Source organism: Pseudoliparis swirei, chromosome 3 (assembly GCF_029220125.1).
Source record: "Pseudoliparis swirei isolate HS2019 ecotype Mariana Trench chromosome 3, NWPU_hadal_v1, whole genome shotgun sequence".
Lineage (NCBI taxonomy): Eukaryota > Metazoa > Chordata > Actinopteri > Perciformes > Liparidae > Pseudoliparis > Pseudoliparis swirei.
The window spans coordinates 12,057,847-12,080,039 of record NC_079390.1 but is presented as its reverse complement, the minus strand read 5'-3'; the positions used below and the strand labels follow the sequence as shown (position 1 = coordinate 12,080,039).

General features: G+C 43.4%; 2 protein-coding genes across 2 annotated transcripts; both read right to left on the bottom strand.

Moving 5' to 3' along the window:
* Positions 1-354: 354 nt before the first annotated feature.
* LOC130191705 (potassium channel subfamily K member 4) lies at positions 355-11,407 on the bottom strand. Its single transcript, XM_056411368.1, has 8 exons — positions 11,353-11,407; positions 6,204-6,318; positions 5,685-5,961; positions 2,639-2,753; positions 2,374-2,534; positions 2,088-2,274; positions 1,032-1,174; positions 355-945 (listed from the first exon to the last, which is right to left on the bottom strand). The coding sequence occupies exons 1-8, from the start codon at positions 11,405-11,407 to the stop codon at positions 355-357; spliced, it is 1,644 nt and encodes a 547-aa protein (XP_056267343.1).
* A 602-nt stretch (positions 11,408-12,009) lies between these two features.
* Positions 12,010-20,574, bottom strand: adssl (adenylosuccinate synthase, like). The gene is made up of 13 exons (XM_056411479.1): positions 19,706-20,574; positions 18,602-18,704; positions 18,157-18,225; positions 17,611-17,661; positions 17,467-17,533; positions 17,225-17,332; positions 16,610-16,691; positions 15,994-16,120; positions 15,744-15,898; positions 14,938-15,062; positions 14,703-14,800; positions 12,984-13,133; positions 12,010-12,875 (listed from the first exon to the last, which is right to left on the bottom strand). Exons 1-13 carry the CDS (start codon positions 19,937-19,939, stop codon positions 12,823-12,825), a joined length of 1,422 nt encoding a protein of 473 aa, XP_056267454.1. The 5' UTR covers positions 19,940-20,574; the 3' UTR covers positions 12,010-12,822.
* Positions 20,575-22,193: the final 1,619 nt, after the last annotated feature.

Genomic DNA, 22,193 nt, shown 5'->3' with positions numbered 1-22,193 from the left:
TCATTCTTGGATTATTTAAAGTTAGGGAACACTCATGTGAAAAGAGTGGTAGTGCATTTCTGTCTTGGCCCAGTAGAGAGCAGTAACTCCTCAGAAAGTAAAGGGAGCATTGGCATACAAATCCCTTCATCATCTTTGGTTAAGGCATACACACTTGCATGCTAAGAGCATTAAATGCAAGCCATGGCCAAGGCTTCTGCTGCATGTTTTCATCTTAAGTGTCTGTAAGTAAGCAGTACATACATACAAATAAATGTCTACATTGACAACTCCTCTGTCAGAACATGAACATGTCTCATATCTCTCAGGGCGATACTTGTGCAAGCGGTGGAGTTTCTGCATACAGCTTCAATCTTAAGCCTTCACTGGGAGAGCTGCAACTGGTTGTGGGTTTCCACTGAGCTCCTTCTTGTCACGGCCGTTGATTTTGGGGCTTGATTTCTGGGAAACGGGTCTTCTTGGACGTCTCCTCTTGGGCGTCCGAGAGCGTGTACAAGTGGTTTGTGATTTATCCAGCAGAGGATCCAAATGTAGTTTACCACTCTGGGCATCTGATGACTCATCAATAAAGGCGAGGTTCTCCCCAAAGTGGTCCAGAGGCTGAGACAGGTCGGGATCTGGAGGAGTCTCCACGTTTTCAGGCTCTGCAGTTTTTTCTCCAGGCACTCGCTCTGTCTGAGTGACCTGAGAGTCCGTTTCTGATCCAGACCCCGATTCATTAGAAGAGGAGGAAGAGGAGTAAGATCCAGACTCGGTCTCACTATCCCGTTGCTCTTCTTTCCCCTCAGCGTTAGGCGACACAGCGTGACCTTTGCGAGGGCCGTGGCGATGCTTTCGCCGACGCCGTTTGAAGGGGTCATCGATTTTTCCTGGAATGCGAAAATCCACGGACATATTCTGGATATTTTGAGTCCAATCAGTGGCGTGGGCTCGGAGCTCCTCCATCTGAGAGAAGGGGATACAACCAGTGAGGGCTGCAGGGAAGTAGCAGAGGCATGACATGGTAACAACAGACAGGAGAGGAGAAGTACCTCATCTCTGGTCTTCTTGGATAGAACCCGAAGCCAGTTACCAATCATCGTCAGGATAGATACAAAGTAGGCCAGACCCAGCAAGATCCAGAACCACACCAAGGGCTTGTACCAGTGGTCCCTACCCTCATTTCCTGAATTCCCTTTGAGAAGATACAAAGACACAGTATGCAGTAGCAGTGTGTAAAAGCAACACATTAATTCATCCATTCGTCTTTTAGTAAATACACATTTAAGATATGAGATAGTAAATAGCAGATTAGGTCATCAATATTTCATCTCTTACAAGAAAGTAATGCTGAATTATTTATGAGAATGAAAATTGCTTGTGCTAAGTGAACTTAATGCATTACAACTCACATATATCTATGGATTGCTAATTAAGTCATGCTCCTACTTATGTACCGATCAATAAATTCAACGAAACAAACAAATAAGACTACAAAAGAAACGTTTTCACTTCAGCGGCTTAGCACAAACAGTAAATATTGATTGATCCATGTCATAAATTATGTCCAGTGAAGACCAGTTTCACAAGGATGTCGGAGAATTATAGTGGTTTTCAGGCCATTTAAAAAGATGAAAGGCCCTCGCAAGAGCCATCGCTTGGTTTGTCCGTCCAGGGCGGTGCAATGCGGCGGAATCCGTAACTTCCAGAGTAAATAAACAATAACACAACAATTCCTAGTTTCAGGTGATTAGACTAATGAAAATGTAGTCATGAATATTTTATTCCATTCCTGCTAATAGCTAATAATAAAGATTGGTGCTTTAAATAAGGGATCTGAACATTTCTGGGACTAGCTTGTGGTTGCGTCTTCTCTCTCCCTCTTTCTTTCTCTTTTCTTAAATGCAGACTTTATTCCATATATTTCCACAATGACAGTGATAAATCATGAGTTATTGGACAGGTGTCTAAATAAATACACATTATGTTAAAATAGGAACATAAAAGTAATGTTTTCTATGTAAACATGCCTTTGTGATTTCACAGTCTGTGCACACCACTGCAAGCTTTGTTCAGAAATACATGGGTTCTCAATTACTGTTATATACCTGCAACATAGTCTCCAAACCCCACTGTTGTCAGGGTGATAACGACAAAGTAGGCCGACTCCAGAAGAGTCCAACCCTCCACCTCTTTGAAAACCAGGATAGGCACAGCGACAAAGAGCAGGCAACCAATCAGGATGGACAAGATGGCGGAGATCACCCGCACGATGGTTGGACTAACACGCCATTTCTGTCAGCAGGTCGAAACACAGTGGCATGAGACACACAAAGCAAAGTGCATGTGCAGTGCAATCAAAGAAGACATTGGAAGCTCTGTTAAGGGTCTGACCCGGAAGAGATCCTCTATTTTGGCAACAGCTTTCCTCAGCCAAGTACCCAGATGGTCTCCGACTCCAGCGAGCAGGAAACCAAACAATGGGATTCCCACCAGGGCGTAGAAAATGCAGAACAGCTGCCCTCCTTCTGTCTTGGGGGAGATGTTTCCAAAGCCTGAACATGTGGGGCGAAAGGTGGAAGATCAGTTGATCTGAGGAAACAAAATGTAAAGGTAAAACATTTAATGATGTTGGCTTAATGCTCCTATTGTCACCCACCGATGGTTGTGATTATAGTCCCTGAGAAAAAAAAGGCACTGGCCAGATCCCATTGGCTGACGAAGGTGAAGTTGCTGTTAGGATCCACACCTGCACCGACGGCCTCCACTACTTCCTGGGGTGGTAAAGTGGAGAATGGCAGAGTCTAGTGGTTAGTTCATGAAATAGTTCAGCAATTAGTATTTAATCGAATAGTAAAAAGAAGGGTGAGCAAAACCGTACAAACTATGAGCACACACGATTCATTTCTGACTTGTTGAGAGTTTCAAAGCACAAACATGGGTGTGAGTTTCTTTGTATTAGTGATCAGTAATGTTGGCGATGCTGTAGAAAACGCATTGTCATGGCATCAGCAGCAGGCAGTCAGTGTCAAACACTGGTGATGTATCACTGTGACGGCTCCATTCTGTCCCGAGGGTATCGAACCACTTCCAGGAGACAGATTCCTGATCTAATTATCTATTTTCTGTCTGTTGGTGCTTGAAGACATTTGTTAATTCTGAATTTAAAGTTGAGTATGATGCAGTGTGATTTAACGTGGTCTCTGCAGACATTATCACTGATACTTATAGTTTACAATCCCAGAGACGGGGTTGTGTCTGGTTGATGCTGTCTATTGGACTGACGCCAATGCGTGTGTCTGTCCCAACTCATTGGGAAAATTGATTAATTTCGATTGTTTTTCGATTCCAACTGCGCTTTTAGTTGAATTGCTGAAGCTCCTGATTAGTGCAAGCATGGCCAAATATTTGCCAAACTAACTGGTGTGTGATGCAAGGTTTGGACCCAAACGCAGCAGGCAGAGTTCTCAAAAAAACACAGGATTTATTATTAATGATCTAGCAGGAACAGGGACAAAAACCGGACAGGAACAAAAACGAACAGACACAGAACAAGCAGAAAGACACAAGCTAAATACACTGGGGAAACGAGACACAGGTGGAGACACAGGTGGAAACAATCAGGGCGTGGCTGGGAACAATCAGGAACGAAACAGACAAGCACAGGGAAGGAAGCGCAGGGAAACAGGAAACGAGACAGGGACTTCAAAACAAAACAGGAAACACTCCAAATCATAACAGTACCCCCCCCTTAAAGGACGGCTTCAAGACGTCCCAAGTGTTCAACACGGGTGGGTGGAGGGGAGCCGGAGGAGGGGCCAAGTGCATGGCGGACAGAGTCTGGGGGGCGGGCCGGAGGACGACCACCCGGACGAGGGATGCGCTCCGGAGGGCGGGCCGGAGGACAGGAACGGGAAGCTAGGGGACCCGGCTCAGGAGATGAGGGGACTGAAGCCGGACAGGACGGGTCACGGGGAACCGGGGCTGGGCGGGTCACGGGGAACCGGGGCTGGGTGGGACGGAGATGGGACAGAGGGAACAAGAGCCGGCGGCAGAACACTGGGGACTGGAACCGGCGACGGAACACCGGTGACTGGAACATACGGGACTGGAGCCGGCGACGGAAGACCGTGGACTGGAGCTGGTGACGGAACACCGGGGACTCGAACCGGAACATCAGGGATTGGAACCGGTGACGGAACACCGGGGACTGGAACCTCGGGGTCTGGAACCGGCGACGGAACACCGGGGACTCGAACATCGGGGACTGGAACCGGTGACGGAACACCGGGGACTGAAACCGGAACATCTGGGACTGGAACCGGTGATGGAACACCGGGGACTGGAACCTCGGGGTCTGGAACCGGTGACGGAACACCGGGGACTGGAACATCGGGGACTGGAACCGGTGACGGAACACCGGGGACTGGAACCGGAACATCGGGGGCTGGAACCGGCGACGGGACACCGGAGGTGAAACCGGCCGGGGGCCACGAGGCGGCAGCACGAACGAATGGCCCGTCGTTCCTGTCAGCCCGCCGGAATCGCTCCCAAATCTCCTCCCGGGTCCTCATGAGCAGGTAACATTAACTGGTTAACTTAGAGTTATGCTGCATCATTTTGAATTTACCGTAAATGTTGCTCAGAGAAAGACAAACGGCAAAGCGTTTTGCCTGTGATTGGCTGAAAGGCAAAGTAACACTTACATAAAATGTGTCATTATAAAAAATGCATTTAAGATATCAATGTCTATAATGAAATATAAATATGCTATACAAACCATTTATCATAAACATAATTGCTGAACTATGATTTAATAACAATGATTTCTTCAATGGTTTTCTCATTTATGAAATTTAAACAATGTATTTTTTTTACATAGAACACTTTGGGGTTCCATCATAATATTATGAACTATGATAAATTTCCTCATTATACTCCAGATCTCGAATCATTTTCCTTTGATAATAATCACAAAACAAAATGTGACTACCTCATTTACATCTGTCACATCCTTCAGTCTCTTTAACCGTTTTGCAAATGTAATTGGTGTGAACAGTGATCTACAACTTTCAAGGACACACTTCTCCAGATCCCAGCACGCGTCATGGTTGCCAACATGGCTCTTAAGGCTCAGCTTTCATTCACGAGCACACACATGCTAGAGCTGACCCATCCTTACATAGCAGTTCAGACCACACCTGTTATCAGGCCCACGGTCCCTGCTCCACAACTTCCAACACAGCACAAGTCTGAAGGGTCACCCTGAAGATCCACAACACTGATTCAGTGCCATACGTTGCATCGTCAACCTTAAACAAGTTCCAATTGAACTTAAAATATGAAGCAGTCAAGCCAAAATGTATTTTTAAACAGATGTGGGCTGTCTCTAAGAACCGGTTGTAGGTAGATGACCAAATTGAGTAGGAAGGGTAAAAGTACACTCACAAAAATCTCACCACACCATAATAATACATAATACTAAAGAACATTACATAAAATTATCAGTTTGACTATGCTTTTTTTTGTACAAAATTAACTAAAAAGTAACTTCAAAGTCATAAAAAAAATTAACCGCTGAAGCATAACAAATAAAGGAAGGAAATACTGTAGTGTTATTGTCGATCATAAGTTGTGTTTACAATACTTTTCAGTGACTACCAATCCAAATGAAATCTATGTTGTCATGAGACAATCCACTGTACCTCGATAAGGGTCTGTAGGTCGTCTTGTCCCATGCAGGTGAAGTTCAACAAGAAGTCTCGCCGTGTGTCCTGCAGCTGCATGTGCTTGCTCTCCTCCCGCGGAGCCTCCAACGAGCGGAACACCACAGCTCCCAGCACCAAGTAGAGAAGCACCCCCGTGAGGATGCCGAGGAGGGTGGAGCAGCGCATGGATGAACCTAGACTCAGCCCGAACACAGGCTGCTGTTTCCCTTTGCCAGCCTCGGCGCTGGTGTAGCTGGGAGCCCAGCTGCCGCAGCTAAAACATCAGCGGCCACAAACACAAGGGTTTTAAGCTGGAAACCGCGCCTGACTGCAACCCAGGCAGTTTGGTACAGGAGGCATTAAGTAGACTCTGGCCTCACCACACACGCTGACACGCAGTAAATGAAACATCTTCGATAAAACGGCATGCAGTCATCTGACCTGCCTGACACTTTGAACGGATTTGACCACACGAGTACAAAAACTCAGATGCAGCCATAAAAGTTGAGCTTCTACCTATCAATCCGCTGCAGTTGCCCACGCCTTCGTCTTTTCAAGTCCTTCTTGTCACCAGGCCTGAGGATGGTGTCCCTGGATCCGTAACCATTGGGGAGCCCTTCCACCTTGTACTCTACAGGAGGGGACACTAGATAGAAGCAGAGGCACATATTTCAACGTGCTATTCAGCATTCACAGCATATATACGTCGATGATTTTGAACTAGAACAGCGATACGTTCACTTTCTCACAAAAGCTGTCAGTAGTGAGGATAATCCTCCGTGACAGGCAACAACAAGGGGAAGCGGTCAGGCGTGGCAGCGTCACAGTCACACACGTTCTGGTAAAAATCCACCTGTTGTTGTCTTTTTCTTGATGGTTACACATTATCTCGAGCCATCTTTTAATCATATGCATCATGTAAAGCCTTTAAATTGTGATAAGAGATGATTCCGCTTGGTTATATTCCAGCCACACCTTTTTATAATCAGAGGAGATAAATCAATCGCAGGAGATGTATTTCCTTTCGGTGATGGAGATCAGCAGCTGCAGAATAAATATAAAGTGCAGGTATACCTCCAAATACATCAGAATGGACTTCAGAGATTGTCGTATCTTTGGAGAAGCAGAAGCTCGAAATGTCCAGAAGGAGAACCTGATGAAACTGATAGACGTGTCCAACACTCCCTTTCTACCCACATTTCTGAAATGATTTGAGAAGGAATTTGGACCAGTAAACCTGCCATTTGTAATTCCCCCTGCATCACTGGACTGCTAGCCAGAACAATAAAAAACAACTACTGTCTTCTTAAGTTGGGTAGCTGCAGCTCTTATATTAGAGCAATAAACTGTCACAGGGTGACAGCAAAATATACACTTCTCTCCACAATTTTACAGCTGCTGGGAATACACAACAAGACTGTGCACTGACTAAATTCAACACAAGTAGAAGTTAACAGAGCAACTCATAATTATATTGGTGAGATTCATATAAATGGCTGGTTCTTATATAAATGCAGGGTATATATCGGCATATAAGGAGACCAACACAACAATACAATTGTGATTTTCCACGTGACAATATACTAACAATATACTAGTTGTTCATTAATTACTTAGAGAAGATACACTTTTCTTTTCAACACCAAATACATTATTAAAGCATTGTGTTGGCCAATAACACAGTTCAAAGCAGCTGTTATCAGCTATACCTACCACAGACTGCAACACAGAACGCCAGACAGATGATACCTTCACCACTAGACAGAAGGAAATTGTAATATAGCTTGCATTAAGTGCCGGCTGCGCTGCCGCTGCTGCTTCTGTAACCGAGACATAGCCGCAGTGATCCCGCTTTATTACCACTTAGGGTCCCTGCTGGTCCTTAAAGATGTATGACACCGGAGAGACCAGCCCATGTGTGCTTACCTCAAAATGAAGGATCGTAAGAATCCAGAGTACCAGTCGCCTCACGCATAGGGTTTCACGAGTTCAGGCAGCCACATAGAGGGAGGTGTGTGTGTGGGAGTGTGTGTGTGTGTGGGGGGGGGGGGGGGGATGTGTGTGTGTGTGTGTGTGTGAGTGAGTGTGTAGGGATGCTGTTGCTGAGCACTAAAGAGAGGAAAAAGATACTCACTCAAGCTGACTTTAGATAGTGTGAGAGAGTGAATTAAAGATGGCGGAGAGAGAGAGAGCAGCACAGATGGCAGTGGAGATGATGATGGATGAAGTTTTGGATCTATTCAGTTAAATCAGTTTTTATTTTACAGTTTATAAAGATATAATTAATGTATGACATGAACAAATAATGCAGCTTCCTTCTGTAGAATTCTTCATCTTCCATTGTTGCCTCCTGTGAGTTCAACTGAATGTCCAATGCAGTCGAGGCCGGAGTCATATCAATGCTTCTCTGAGATCAATGTTTGAGATTCATTCAGATCTGCCAACTCAGCAGCCACCCTTCACCCTGCTCTCAATGTCCCATCTTCTACACAATCTGCTTGACAGAACTGCTATTGCTCTTTTTCTTTCTTTCTGTGTGTGTGTGTGTGTGTGTGTGTGTGTGTGTGTGTGTGTGTGTGTGTGTGTGTGTGTGTGTGTGTGTGTGTGTATTTACAGGGGTGGGGATATGGTAGCCGTGCTGTTGACTCAGGATTACTTTACTTTGTCCCTTTTCAAACTAAAAATGAATTAAATGAATTAGACACACATACTGTATCTACTGTATATACATACAGTACATATTTACATATACACACATATATATATATACTGTATATGATAATCATTCATTTCAAGCATTATTCAATGAGAAGTCAACCAAAGTGGATTCCGTGAATATATATATTTAATATATTAATATATTAATTGACTGGAGATACAACTGTTAGTGTTACTCATAACTGAAACCTTTTGGGAAATGGATGCCTCACATCAGATTGAATGACATGTTTGATCCGTCCTGAGCGACATGAGTTTACTTGACTCTTGACGAGAACCGAAGAGGGGGGAATTCATGTGACAAAGAAATATAGATAAAAGTAGGTTTTACAATATTGAGGATTTTTGTACAAGTTTAAGCAAGGGAAAGTATTCTAGTATATCAGTCTTTCCCTTGCTTAAACTTGTACAAATAAAAAAATAAAAAAAAAATATATATAGTATACAATCTCAACTTTGTGTTTGTGCTGTATAGCATTCAACTTACATTAAAATAGGTTTGACATACACTTCAGTGCACACAAATATGTTATTTACTCGTTTAGTAACTGTAATAAATAGATGATCTGGTAATGAGCTAGCACATTGTAGTATGTAAGTGACAAACGGGCACGGGTGCATTATCGTTGTATTATAGCAACACATTAGACAAGTACATTATTCATCATGGAGTACGTCATTCATAACATGATGGAACTTTACACATCGTTCTCTATATTTTCCAGCAGATACTTTGTACTTTGTCTCTACTTGCTCAATTTCAGAATCTGATTTACTTCATGCACTCAACTAATAAACTGTAAAATACATTTGGCTCCTTCAATTCAATCTGTGTGAGAGCTTCTGTCTCTCTGTTCTTCCCGAACTGAACACAGTCCCACCCCATTGAACCAGGTGTCTTATTGCAGGGCTACACACATCATGACACAGTGCAGGACGAGGAAGGACTAAAGGAGTGAATATCGATAAAGGCAGTGATCAAAGTTATTATCAGAGAGCTCTGTGGAATACACGGGGAGAACATTCGACAAGGTCGTTTCTGCATCGCTCACACACGTTTCCCTCCGACAGCATACGTCACAGTCAGGGAAACTCTTCACCATCGTAGAAAAGCATTAGTCTATATTTTCAACTTATAGGTCATGCCGTTATCATGAAAAAAGGATCTAATTGGACCTCTACATCACCTCCACGATCCCTTCTGATCACCACAGAAAAGAAGCTCTGTCTCGACATCAAACACCTGGTCACACATGCAAAGACAAAGACAATCTAAAGATCCTTACTTCTAGTTGGTCGGTGGCGTCAACTCCAGGTGTCCTTTTAATGTGATGTATGATTTATCTGGCAGTGTAAAGGTAAATTAATTAACATCCAGCTGTTGGTGGGGGGGGGGAACGAGACAGATCTGGAAAGAGATCGAGAAATGACCGTCAGAGAAGTAGCTACACTTGAATAAAAATATCAAGTTGATTGACTAGATGACAAAATGTGCTCTTAATTACATGTGAAGAAAGGTGGTAGTAAACTAAAGGAAGGGAGGGGGCTGACTGAAACTTCAGGGGGAGGAGGCCCACACTGCTATTATGAGCACTTTATTTTCAATTAAGCCATCTTGCATCTACTGTAAGCTCACTTTCTGCCATTTGTGATGATGCAGGGACTTCTTGGACTGGAAATTGATTGGTTAGCAAACGTCGGCAACTTTGCACATTTGACGGGCGATGCACTTTCAACGTACAGCGGAGGACAATATGGCCGAAAGTTATGTTTATTACTGTATTAAAGTGCGGCAGCACAAAAACAAGTCTGGTTCTTCTTGAATTCGGTCATGTTCTCATGGATTAAGGTAAATTGGGTTTCTTGGCAACTGTATCAGAACGTGTATGAAGTGCCTGTTACGGTGTATATTACTAACCTCTAATTTATTAATCCAAAAGCACATGGGACTGCTCACCAGGTTTTAAGCTGAAAGCAGGAGGTGGTGATGGGCGGAGCCACAGAATTGTCCATGCTTAGTTCTACTTTCATATTAATGATTTTATTGGAGGCAAAAAATATTGCATTTGAAGTCGTCATTTCTCGATTGTGTTTTTATTTCATGTCACATTTTATTGACAGTAGAGTTATCCCCCTCTTCCTCTTTTAGCCAATCACGTGCCCGCAGCCATCCAGCAACAACTGTCCTTTGTTTGCTATACAACCAAAACAACGTTGTCCTTTTTTTTGTCCTTCTCAGAGTTTAGTGCCTGGCAGCAAGCGGCTGCCTCTTCACTTTGACGCTGACTTTGTAATAATTCTAGCATAAACCAAAAACAGCCAATGTAGCTATCAAGCAGGGCGGGTTAGCTGATAAGTTTAGCTTGATACCCAAAAAAAAGGAAGGGTTTATTATCGTGTCAGCGTTTATTTACAGCAGCAGATAAATAATTGATTGAGATGGCTTTGTTTCGTCAGTATTCTGGCTACAGAGTGCTCGTTACATCTGTGTGGTTGCGGGCAGATTTTGGTGTCAAGACATTATGGAAATGTTAGGTTGATTATATTTCGAAATGGTAATTTATTATTATAGTATCCATATAATATTGTTTGGGGCTCCATTGTAGTCTGGAATACAGGTTTAAATCAAACCTTCATTTGACTTAACAGAATTGATGCAAATTATCTGCAAGTATACATCAACAATAATAAGACCCGTGCATGACGTATAGTCAAGAAAGACAATTGTTTATTTAAAATATTAATTTTGTTTTTCAAACTTCAAGCTCAAAGGAAGGCTAGACGTTTCCACCTAGAATAGTCATTTACCACATTATCGTATAGTGTATTTCTGATTGATTTAATGTTATCTTCATTGAAAAATAAGGACATTTCTAAGTGACCCCAAACTTTTGAACGGTAGGGTAAATCCCGAGCACATCTCGACCCAACATTCACCTGAGCGTACGGCTGATGGCACCTGTGTTGGTGTGCAGGGCCCTCAACGGATTGGACTGCAACATCCGAGAAGCTCCAGGACTGTTACACCCAGAGCATCGATCTGCCAAGGCATCCGCTTTACACTTTAATCTAATAACAATCCTCCCACCCCGCCAGCTCTGAAAAGCTTTTAAATCATAAGATGAAGTCGGCTAACTAAGGACGGTGTAAAGTAAGAAAGGAAGAGCTACAGGCTGATGGAGAAGAGCCTGTTAAGAATGAACCAAAGCTCCTTAGAGCCAAGGGACTCTTATTATACCAAATCGTCCATCAGAGATCCACATTTTGATCAGAGCAACTTTAAAAACTTACTTAATCAGAGATGCAGCATATTAACACTGTGGCACAATTTCTCAGGTGATTTCAAACGGGCCCCTAAACAGCCAGTAAATAATGATGGGTGCATAATGAGCAGAAGTACATTCTTTTACTTCTGCATCCCTACAATATATATTATTACAAAGAAAATAAACTGTAGCTGCATAACAGGAGCAGAACAAAGGATGATATAACAACCCATAATATTTACACATTTACACCTGAGAACAAGTCAACTACCTGCTCAGGAAAATTGTTGCAGATCAGTAAAACTCTTCACTAAAACTTGAATGAATGACAAACCAAAAGATGTTACTTTCCTTTTATTGGTAAGAGCAAGCCAAGTCTTTTATGCCACTGACAATGAATGAAATGGTTTAGAAAACATATTGAAATATACTCTGCAACACGACTGCCAATTGGCCATTTTTTTTCACATCAACACAAACTTACCAAAAACCAGCCAATGTCTGTGTGAATGTGTAATTCTTACTCACCCTCAATTATCAAGAAAAACAGCTATTCAACCTAGAGTTGTTTAGTGTTGCTTTATACATTTTGAAGATTTAAAAAGCACTGTTTACTCCAACAATATTGTAACAAACTGAGATGCATTCATGTTTTAAAATGGTTCAATAGAAAAAAGTTCAGTCGAACTGAACGCACAATGGCTTGCAATCATTTCCCCCTCATTACGAAGCCTGAAAACTATCCCTTGCTATATTTTTGTGTGCCCTTCAATACACCTTCTGTTCAGCAATGGCTCTTCAAATATACGTGAAGAAAACCACCGAGAACAGCAATCAACTAAAGGTTCATTAGATTCACATGTTAAAAACAAAACTGTGCTTTACTGCATGGAATGGAATAAAGAAATCGACCGATCCATGTGCACCGTGTATTGAAAGGTTAACACCCGAATAAATATAGGAAACGTGTGGAATGCATAAATTGTACCCAAGAGAAATTATTGCAAAATGTGATGCACAAGCAGCAACAAGATGTTTCACAATTAGCCTCGCTGGTGAAGGGTTTACTTGGAGGAGAGTTTGCATTTTAAACTCCTCCGGTAATTCAATCGAAACCTGAAACTATCCGAGCCCACAGGTGGGCAGACGGCTCAGAACAGTTTGACCATGCTCTCTCTGGACTTGCCGACTCCAACCCACTTGACTGAAATGAGAAGAAAGAAGAAACACCCGGTGTGACTGGCAGGTTTGGCAACGTGGTTAACAAGTGTGCTGCAGCCAAGCCATTAAAGCAAAGTTCCTCTTTCCAAACCTGGCACTTGCAGGAAGTTCTCGATGAACCGAATGTACTGCTGCGCGTGTGGCGGCAGCTCCTCGAAGCTCCGAGCGGACTCGGTGCTGCAGCACCAGCCGGGCAGCGTCTCGTACTCCACCGACACCCGCGTCAACACGTCAATGTTCGCTGCGGCAGAAGCACATCGATGGAACAATGAGGTTTGTGTCCTGGTTCAGTTACGGATTAATCACAAGTCTGTAAACAAAACGCACACCGGACAGCGGTCCTTTAGTGGGATTTATGCTCCACAATGTTTCATCAGATAGGATGTGATGTTCTGGTCCTTCAGCCACCGGTCGTCGTCAGCTGCTTATTTGTTCTGAATAGTTTAATCGGTGGTCTCTAAGCAGAAGTCGACCAGGTGGCACAAAGAACTTTCCTCCATGCGCCGCTGAAACGGCTCCATCGGAGTCTCAAGCAGCTGCTCCATGCAGAAGCGTTTACAGCCGTGTCTGTTATGAGCAGCCGACTAATCTCGCCTTTTTGTCCAAGTCACCTAAGATTTCTCGTCAGTTTTTACAAATGTTTTTGTGACGAATGACTTCTTTCCAAGAACTGACGAGCACATTTTTGGTAAACGCAACATTTAAAGTGGAACCGAGAAGCTCAAGTTTTACAGATCTGATGATTAAATCATCTAATCTACCAGATCCTGCGAGTTGATGAATTTCTTTGGTCGAGGCCAGCCCTCGACTACAAGATTAACTAAATCAGTTGAATGTGTCGTCTGCAAATACTTTCTCGTCTGTTAATAATACTGATTATATAGTGTTGTTAAATAAAAGTTACAATGAATAGGAGGGATCAGTGAATGGCTTCGGCAATCGACACTAAAGATGGTGATGGGAGCGGCGGTGCTCCTAACTGGAGATCTCTCCGGTCGTGGAAAGAGAGCACTCAAAGGACCAAATCTGGATAAGGAGAAGAGCCCCTCATACATTCAGCACCATAAAGATGATGAATGTATGAGGGAAATCGGTGATGCCATGCAGGCCGAGAGCAGCTGCAGTGACACAGAAGGACAGAAGTCGTTTCATCATCCTCCGGTTCATTAGGTTAACAATTAAATCTGCTCCGTTTGGCGCTGAAAGCCAAGAGAAGATAAATGCGCCATAAAATCTGCTGCAAAATAGATTTTCAAAAACCCAAGATGTTGCATCTCCGGCTAGTAAAAGCTGACCAGTGTGAAATAAGACATTAAGGAGCTAAAAGCTAGGTTCATCCCATTTAACCAAACGCTGAGTAGTCCTTCTGAAAATAATAATCCCTTGAGAATACAGGTCCTCTCCTGCGTTCACAGTAATCATGTTTCTGCCATTAAAAACGGTTGTGGATCGATGGATGTTTCAGACGGGAAGCTCAAGACACCAAGATAAAACGTGACCAAACATTCACACATTGTTTTGTCGTCATCTAGTGCATACAAAACATATTAAAATCGACAATTGACACAACGACGTGACAAACAGCTTCTCAAATGTGTGAGGATTTGCTGCTTTACCGTTTTAAGGTTTTTATCTAACGGCGTTATGTTGACTTTATGCAACTTGTGAGGTCCAGTTTTCACTATTTCCAACAACCCAACTTTTCATCAATCTCTCCCCCATACTTAAAAGGCAACCATAAATCCAATACGATTTTCTGTAATGGGCAGACAGAACTGATCTATAAAACATTGAAATGGTTATGACCTACCGGGGAAACTGGGCAGAGGTTTTCCATCGACCGTATAGGCCACGCCCACTTTAATATCAGCCAACGTGTCCAAAATGTCCAGTTTCGTCAGGGCAATTCTGCAAGGAAAGAAGTCACTTTGTTCAACTCTGATGCCGATCGACGGTCAGCGCGCATCATAAAGCTTAACTGCAGCTGCAGTAATTCCACCAGCAGGTGGGGGATAATATTCTGAAATTGGGAGACGGTTCCTTACGCAGAGAAGCCATTGACCATGTGGGCGTATCGCACCAAAATCAGGTCCAGCCAACCACAACGCCTCTTCCTGCCCGTCGTCACACCAAACTCTCTCCCTCGGGACTGCAACAGTTCTCCATTCTCCTAAAATAAAAAACAAGAAGCATAGTTTTGACTGGAAGGGACAAATAAAAAACACCATATTTACTTTAAAAATCCAACTTTTAAGGGGTACTTTGTTGATTCTGCTCGTTATGACGCTTTTATTTGTGTAGGACAGTCAGCTGCACATGAGCTTTTCCAAGAACGTCCTGCTCCAGTTACACACATCTGACCACAAATCTGCCTCTGAACTCATTGCTTGAAAAACTGATGTCATTTGAGACTCATCTGATTATCTTGTTGCTCCATTTTCCAGTCATTATTTCAGAATTGGGAGAATCAAATCTTTATGCAACTCATGTCAACAAAGTCAACTTTCCCATTGGGAAACATAGTTTATTAAGTAAAAGGTCCTATTACTAGAAATGACAGTTCTCATTTGTTCACTGAATGTTGGATCAACATCTAAAATACTTCCATTACGAGTATCTGAAAACCAAAACATGCTTTGCCGTAGAGTGTAGTATCCTGAAAACAATGTCCCACATCTCCTTCATTCTGGTGGAATACGTCGGCTATTTTACAAAAAGCTGCGTCTGAGAAGTAGGCATGATGAATTTGATCCTTTATGCCACAACATGAGTTCTTCTCAGCCTGATGACATTAATCTGTAATTAGCGGAAGATTCTTCAGCGACGAGTTGGGGAATGTCTCTTTTCTCACATTAAGCTGCTCTGTTGGGAAAGCACCAACGCCCACCCGGGTGGTGTAGGCTTTGACCACACCGTACACTCGGCCAACATATGATGGAGGCACGCCGAGGCCAGTGCACACTCCGCCCACGGTGCAGTTAGAAGACGTCACGAAGGGATACGTCCCTGGAGAGAGACAACTAGGTTAACCCGAAGCGGCAAAAAAAAAAAAAAATCCAGTCCGCATTCAGAATTCAATTCACAAACCCGGTGGTGCTCACCGAAGTCAATATCCAGCAGAGCGGCATTGGCTCCCTCCACCAGGATTTTCTTATTGGGACCATTAAGAGCTTTGTTCATGAAGTACACCCCATCAGTCACCATGGGGCGCAGTCTCTCTGCATATCCCTGAAAAACAAGTTTCCAAAATGAAGAAAACACTGAAGCCTGCGAGAGGCCACACCAGTATCATGTGACACCAGCCAATAAACAATAATCTTCATAACCGCATCGACACGATTTCTTTTTTTGTTCCCGTATTACATTACTGCAAAAAAGATTTAAACAAATGTCAGAATTACAAAGATTGTATAATTGTTTTCATACGCAAAATAAAGTTACTCTTCACAGCAGTGAGTTCAAAATGTCAGCAGCACAGTGTGGTGGAACATTAACGAGTTCTGTTCGTGTGTCTCACCGAGCCAGTAGCGCGGCGCCGCGGCCTGGACACGGAGGCTGCTAAACTCAGCAATCTTTCATAGTGTCGTTTACACACGCAGTGCCGAATGACACGTGGAAATGTCTTCAATTACAAAATAAAATAAAATCGCATTATCGATGCCAAGCAGCCGAGTGAAAAGACACTGACGTCATCGTGTCAGTGTTTCCTGTCCTCACCTTCAACTGCTCCAGTTCACTGTCAACTTCCAGGTTAAGGTTTGGATACATCGTCAGGAAATGTTCAGCCAACATGCGAAACCTGCGAGGAGGGCAGAGTTGGAGAGGCGGCTTACACGTGCGTGTAATAGTGTATGTGCATCCTTTTTTTATGCTTATGCACACAATGTGCAGCGCAGACCGGCTATCATAACGCTTCCGTTTCAAGTGCTGCCACCAGGTGGCAGGAGAAGGTACAGAAACTACAATTGTTAGGGCAATAGAACTATGGAAAGCCCAGTTAATGTCTGAGGTTTTTGTAAAAACATGACTTAAATGCTCTCATAATGTCGTCCTAAACTCAAACTTGTAACGTGGAAAGATTTTCACATTTAGGGATTGAAAGACATTTGCCCTTTAAAAGAGATACTAGTCAATGCTGCGACACCAAATCCTAAATTCACAAGATATAAAATGCAGTTCAAACAATAAAAGTTTGAAATATTACATTGGACATAGTGACAGTATCCCATCAGCAGCTCTAATAGTTTATCTAATTTTAGATCACTTTTGAGTTGGCAACATATGAGAAGATGAAAATGAGCGAAATTAGAAATAAAAACAGGGAAAACTCACTTGCCCTCAAAAACCTTGAAATCTGAGACAAGGTCACAGACTCGCAGACCGTTGCGAGCCGCTTTGGAGGAGTAGGCAGGACCGATTCCCTTTTTAGTCGTTCCCAAACTGAAGAACAAGAAAAAAAACGAACAATAACCAACACAACCCATCTGTATAATAGAATCACTCCAACTGGAGAGCAGCACTCGTACTATAAACTTGACCAGATTAAAAGATATTTAAAACAATTAGAGATTTACTTTTTCCCTTCTTGTTGCTGCCGCTGCTGCTCCTGGATTCCATCAACGGCTTGGTGGAAGTTGAAGACTAGAGACGGGTGGAAGGGGCCGTCAGGACGAGGGCAAGTTCAATTCAAAAGTTTGAATGAGGAAATGTTTACTCACCAATGTGGGCACGGTCAGAAATCTTTAATCTATCCTCCCATCCTTGTAATCCTGCATGCGAGACAACACGTTAGATGCTCCATCGATAAAACAGTCATTACCTCATCCTACACATTTCATTGCAGGTTTCCATCATATTAGGGATGCATCCATGTTCTTGAAGCCAATACTAATATATAAATAGTGTTTTTTGCTTTCATGTTGTATGGTAATGCTGCACGTTTTCAAGTCTTCAATAAATGCAAATAAAACATACTATGTACTTTTTAGACCCACCTCTAATGATAATTAAGTGTTTAAAAACACCATTAGTTTAATTATATTTTATTCTTACCATTGTACTCAGTGGTAAACAAAGTGTCCTTGGGCCAGATACTGAACCCCAATATTGTGATGAGCAGTTTGGCACCTGGCATGCGACACTGTGCCGTGTATGAATGCGAGTGAAAGAGGTGAACGTTGACAGAGCGTTCGGAAGACTAGAAAGCTCCTTTACCACGCGGATACAGACACTGCATCTCTGAGTTTCTATCAACACTACGTTACCTTTGCCTTTCAGCAGGTTCTTTTGAGCTTCCTCAAACAGACCCGGAAGGTGGATCACCACTCCGTTTCCTGGAACGAAAAAGAACAAAAATCTAAACGTGTCATGGACCACTTCCCAAGACATTTCTGATGTGGCGCATGTTTTCCCTGAAGTTTCATTTATATAAAACCAATGGCATTAACCACAGCTCTATTCATGGTTCCTCTTTCCATGCATTCATAGAACTAGAAAAAGCAAAGACCCAAAAGAGGAAACACAGTCGCAGTAAAAGAACCGTTGCAACAAACAGACACAAGGACTGAGAAGGATGTATTCTGTGCTTTTGATGTCCATCCTGATCAGAGTCATATATACAGATAGTTATTGTTTTATTATGAGCTTTATCTTCCCGCCAACTTCAAAGTCCTTTTTTTTAAAAGCACACAGACATGGATTGCCTCGTACCAATGAAGGAGAGGGCCTTCTTGTTGAGCACTCCGCTTGGCAGCAGGTGGAAGTCGTACTCCACAGAGTCCACGACCACCGTGTGACCCGCATTGTTGCCTCCCTGCAAAGAGCACAACATACCAATATTCAGACGGAGCGCGAGCGTCAGAAACCCCCGACATGACCCCCCAGCCAGTGTTGCCAGGTCTGCGGTTTTCCCGCGGAATTGGGCTACTTTTGAAGTGTTGCCGCGGGTTGAATTTTTTGTCCGCTGGCTCGGGTAGACCTATTTTGCATGCAAATTACATGAATATCTTTAAATAAAAATCCATATTTTAAATGAAATAATTTATTTATACCCAAATCCTACCAAACTGACTTCAGATCAGCACGTACACACATTTTATTTATGATAATATACTGTAGGTGAAATAACTGTTTAGGGAAAACTGCTTTTAATGCTGGCATACTAAACATTTGGTGTTACTTTGTAGATATTACAATACATTTGGCAATGATAGCAATGCTGTTGGACTTTAAAAGCAGTGTATATGGTTTGGCACGGGCATATGTTGAGTTCTGATATTGGGCTGGTTTTTGGGCTGGTTTTATTGGCCATTGGGCTGGTTTTGTCACACAGACCTGGCAACCCTGCCCCCAGCCCGTGTTTCATTGAGAACAGAGGCCATGATAGTTGGTGAGCGACAAGCTGATGGGAACAAAAGCACAATTCCGTTGAACGGTGTTGAAAAGGGGACATGAACAGCTGGCCAACAGCGAGTTGCGTTACATAACAGTCACTCAATACGGTTATTAGTAGTAGTAGTATTAGCATTGTTAATTATTATGTGGAGGTCATGTAATGGATTCAGAAAAGTGTGTTACCAACACAGCAGATATAAACAATAAAAACAGGCACGCTGTTATCATTAGCATCAACGTAGCACTTCTACATCCGGGAGGTCAGACAAGGTTGTTGACGTCGGAACCCGATGATTCATATTAAACGGCCGCTCCAGGGGAACGGTTACAGTTAGCGGGGGGTTGCATAACGACGCCGGTGTACCGAGTAGTCGGTTTGAATGTTCAGTGTGCCGTTAAATCGACGGTGTGGTTGGGTACCTGGCACCTGCAGACAATATCCGCGTCCATTGCGAGCAAGTCCACAACTTTCCCCTTGCCCTCGTCGCCCCACTGCGCCCCGAGCACAACGGTCACTTTGTTCTGAGGCTCCTTCGGCACGCGGAGAGAAGGCTGGTACGCGACACTCTCCCGGAGCCGCTTCACGACCGGCTCCCCGTTCAGGGAGACGGCCTCTTGTCCGTTAACGTTAGCCATGGTGCTGTCGGATGCCATGCTGCCGCTGCCGCTGCCACACCGGAATATCGTTTTACCGCGTTTCTCTGCGTCACGGGAAGTGCTCGTCTGTCACGTCTCCGCCAGGTGGCCGTGTTTCTACTTATATCCCTGGCTCTGAGTGTCAAATTACCGCACACGTTATTATTAATCACTCTAACTCACTCTTCGTATAAACAATATACGACACACGAGCATTGCATTTTACTCGGTGTCTTTGTTTGTTTAGCTTGTGGTTATTAAAATAAAGACATCCGTTGATGAGACGTCATAATTAACGAAGCATACACGAATGATTCACCCCTCTCTACTTCCGCATTCGCTTTCATCATCGGACACATTACGCAGCGTGAACTTGCCTGGCAGTAATATTCGACTTTTCGCTTTTAACGTCTCAAATATAAAATGTTTTATCCGTAGAAAGCAGCTGTGTTCACCAAGTCTCGAGTAGTTTGTTGTTCTTTGATACATTCGATTTGTAAAGTGAACAATGTAAGGCACATCATCATTTAAAATGATTAGAGCATAGTTCGAGGCCGAGATGTCCCGTAAAGAGGTCACGTGTCAGAATCTAACGTTACGGCGTTTCTCAATTCAAAGTACACGACGACAGACTTGTGTTCTTTTGGAGTCTAGACTCCGGAGAACGGGAGGACCGTCTTTCTGGGATTGGAACAGCAGCTGACTTGATGACGTCACCACATCAGCTGTTCTTGCTCCTGGGTTTACTCTAATTATTCACTGTAAATTATGTTTTACAGTCAAATAAACAAAACATCCTAAAATTACATTCCGTGACTGAACAACAGTAGTATTTATAAAAAGTCAACTGTCAGTAGTTTATTTTCTCCTACGCTACTGTTTCCGGTTGCTGGTGAAATGCATTCTGGGATATCGGCTGGCCAGAGTACGCACAAGTCTCCTCTGATGCATCCTCCGGAAAGTGGGAGGATCAAGTCACATCCGGGCATTTTGACCGTGCTTTGCGAGAAGCGAACTTTGAATTGGAACATGCACTCAGGCTGAGACTGATGACGTTTCACGAGTCACAAGGACACAAGTAGAGGAAAGTACGCACAAGTACGCATATTGAGAAACGCCGTTTGTCTTCAGATCTCAGTGACAATTGTGTCGTGGAGATATTCGTTCTGAACCCAACACGGAATCAGTATAGCAGTGTGTCCATCAGGCCGCCATGTGGCAGCAAAGATATTGTATATTGTGTGAATGCTCCTGGTGCATCTTCCAATGTAAATGTGGATGTAATAACACAGCAAATATGCGATCAGATCAGAATCAATAATTGCAAATGCACGCAGAGAGACTCACAAACGCAAACACAAAGCTTCACAAATGCTCGCAGAACGATTCACAAATACATTCCATTGCACACATAAATAAATTACGATTTGATTGTGTGTTGATCGCACTGCATTTGTTTGTGTATCGCTACACATTTGCGCATGGGTTTTTGAGACTCCCCTGTGGTGGCCATTTTCAACATAGACCTATCTGTAGCCAATCAGATGTCGCCCTCATTTTCCACCAATTTGACCAACCATTTGTGAACTGTTCTGTGTGTATTTGTGAATCTTTGTGTTTGGATTTATGAGTCTCTCTGTGTGCATTTGCAATTATTGAGACTGATCTGACCCCATACATACAAGGTGACCTAGAGCAGGGGTCCCCAACCCTCGGGCCGCGGCCCGGTACCGGTCCACGGCTTGGTTGGAACCGGGCCGCGGAAAAAAAGTGAATACAAAAAGTTGTACTTTTTTTTTTATCAGTCGGAAAAATATATTATTTTGAATTAGGACCGGACACACCCGTCTGAGCCGCGTTCAGGAGTCTTAAAGTTCGGGTTTATCGCTGCAGGCGAGTCTCACGCGCCGAACCCTCTGCTGGCGGCACATTTCAGTGACAGAGAATCTTAAAACAGATTCAACCTGCTCAATGAATTCTGTCACTTCAGGGAAATGACAACTGTTTTCAAGTTGGCCGATAAAGTCGCTGCTGTGTGGGCGAGTGGACAGCGGAATATTCTACATGTTTCAGACGTTGACCGGGTGGAAGAGGCTTTTAAAAGAGTTTGAGCGGTACTCCAACCACAAAAGACCCGACTGCAAAAGAATAGACCTGCAACCCATTTGTAAACAAACCCACCCGGTGAATCGAGCCCGTCCGAGCTAGAAACAAATTTGTTCGAGATGCAAATGACGGTGGCCTTAAGGAACATTTCACACAACAACTCTGC

Coding starts and splice junctions, on each gene's coding strand:
- LOC130191705 (XM_056411368.1), bottom strand. CDS start 11,407: ATGTTGCAGTCCAATCCGTTGAGGGCCCTGCACACCAACACAGGTGCC. Junction 5,962..6,203: donor CAACTGCAGCGGATTGATAG/GTAGAAGCTCAA, acceptor CTGATGTTTTAG/CTGCGGCAGCTGGGCTCCCA. Junction 2,535..2,638: donor GACTATAATCACAACCATCG/GTGGGTGACAAT, acceptor CCACATGTTCAG/GCTTTGGAAACATCTCCCCC.
- adssl (XM_056411479.1), bottom strand. CDS start 19,939: ATGGCATCCGACAGCACCATGGCTAACGTTAACGGACAAGAGGCCGTC. Junction 18,226..18,601: donor GAAGGCCCTCTCCTTCATTG/GTACGAGGCAAT, acceptor TTTTCGTTCCAG/GAAACGGAGTGGTGATCCAC. Junction 17,662..18,156: donor GAACCTGCTGAAAGGCAAAG/GTAACGTAGTGT, acceptor TCTCGCATGCAG/GATTACAAGGATGGGAGGAT.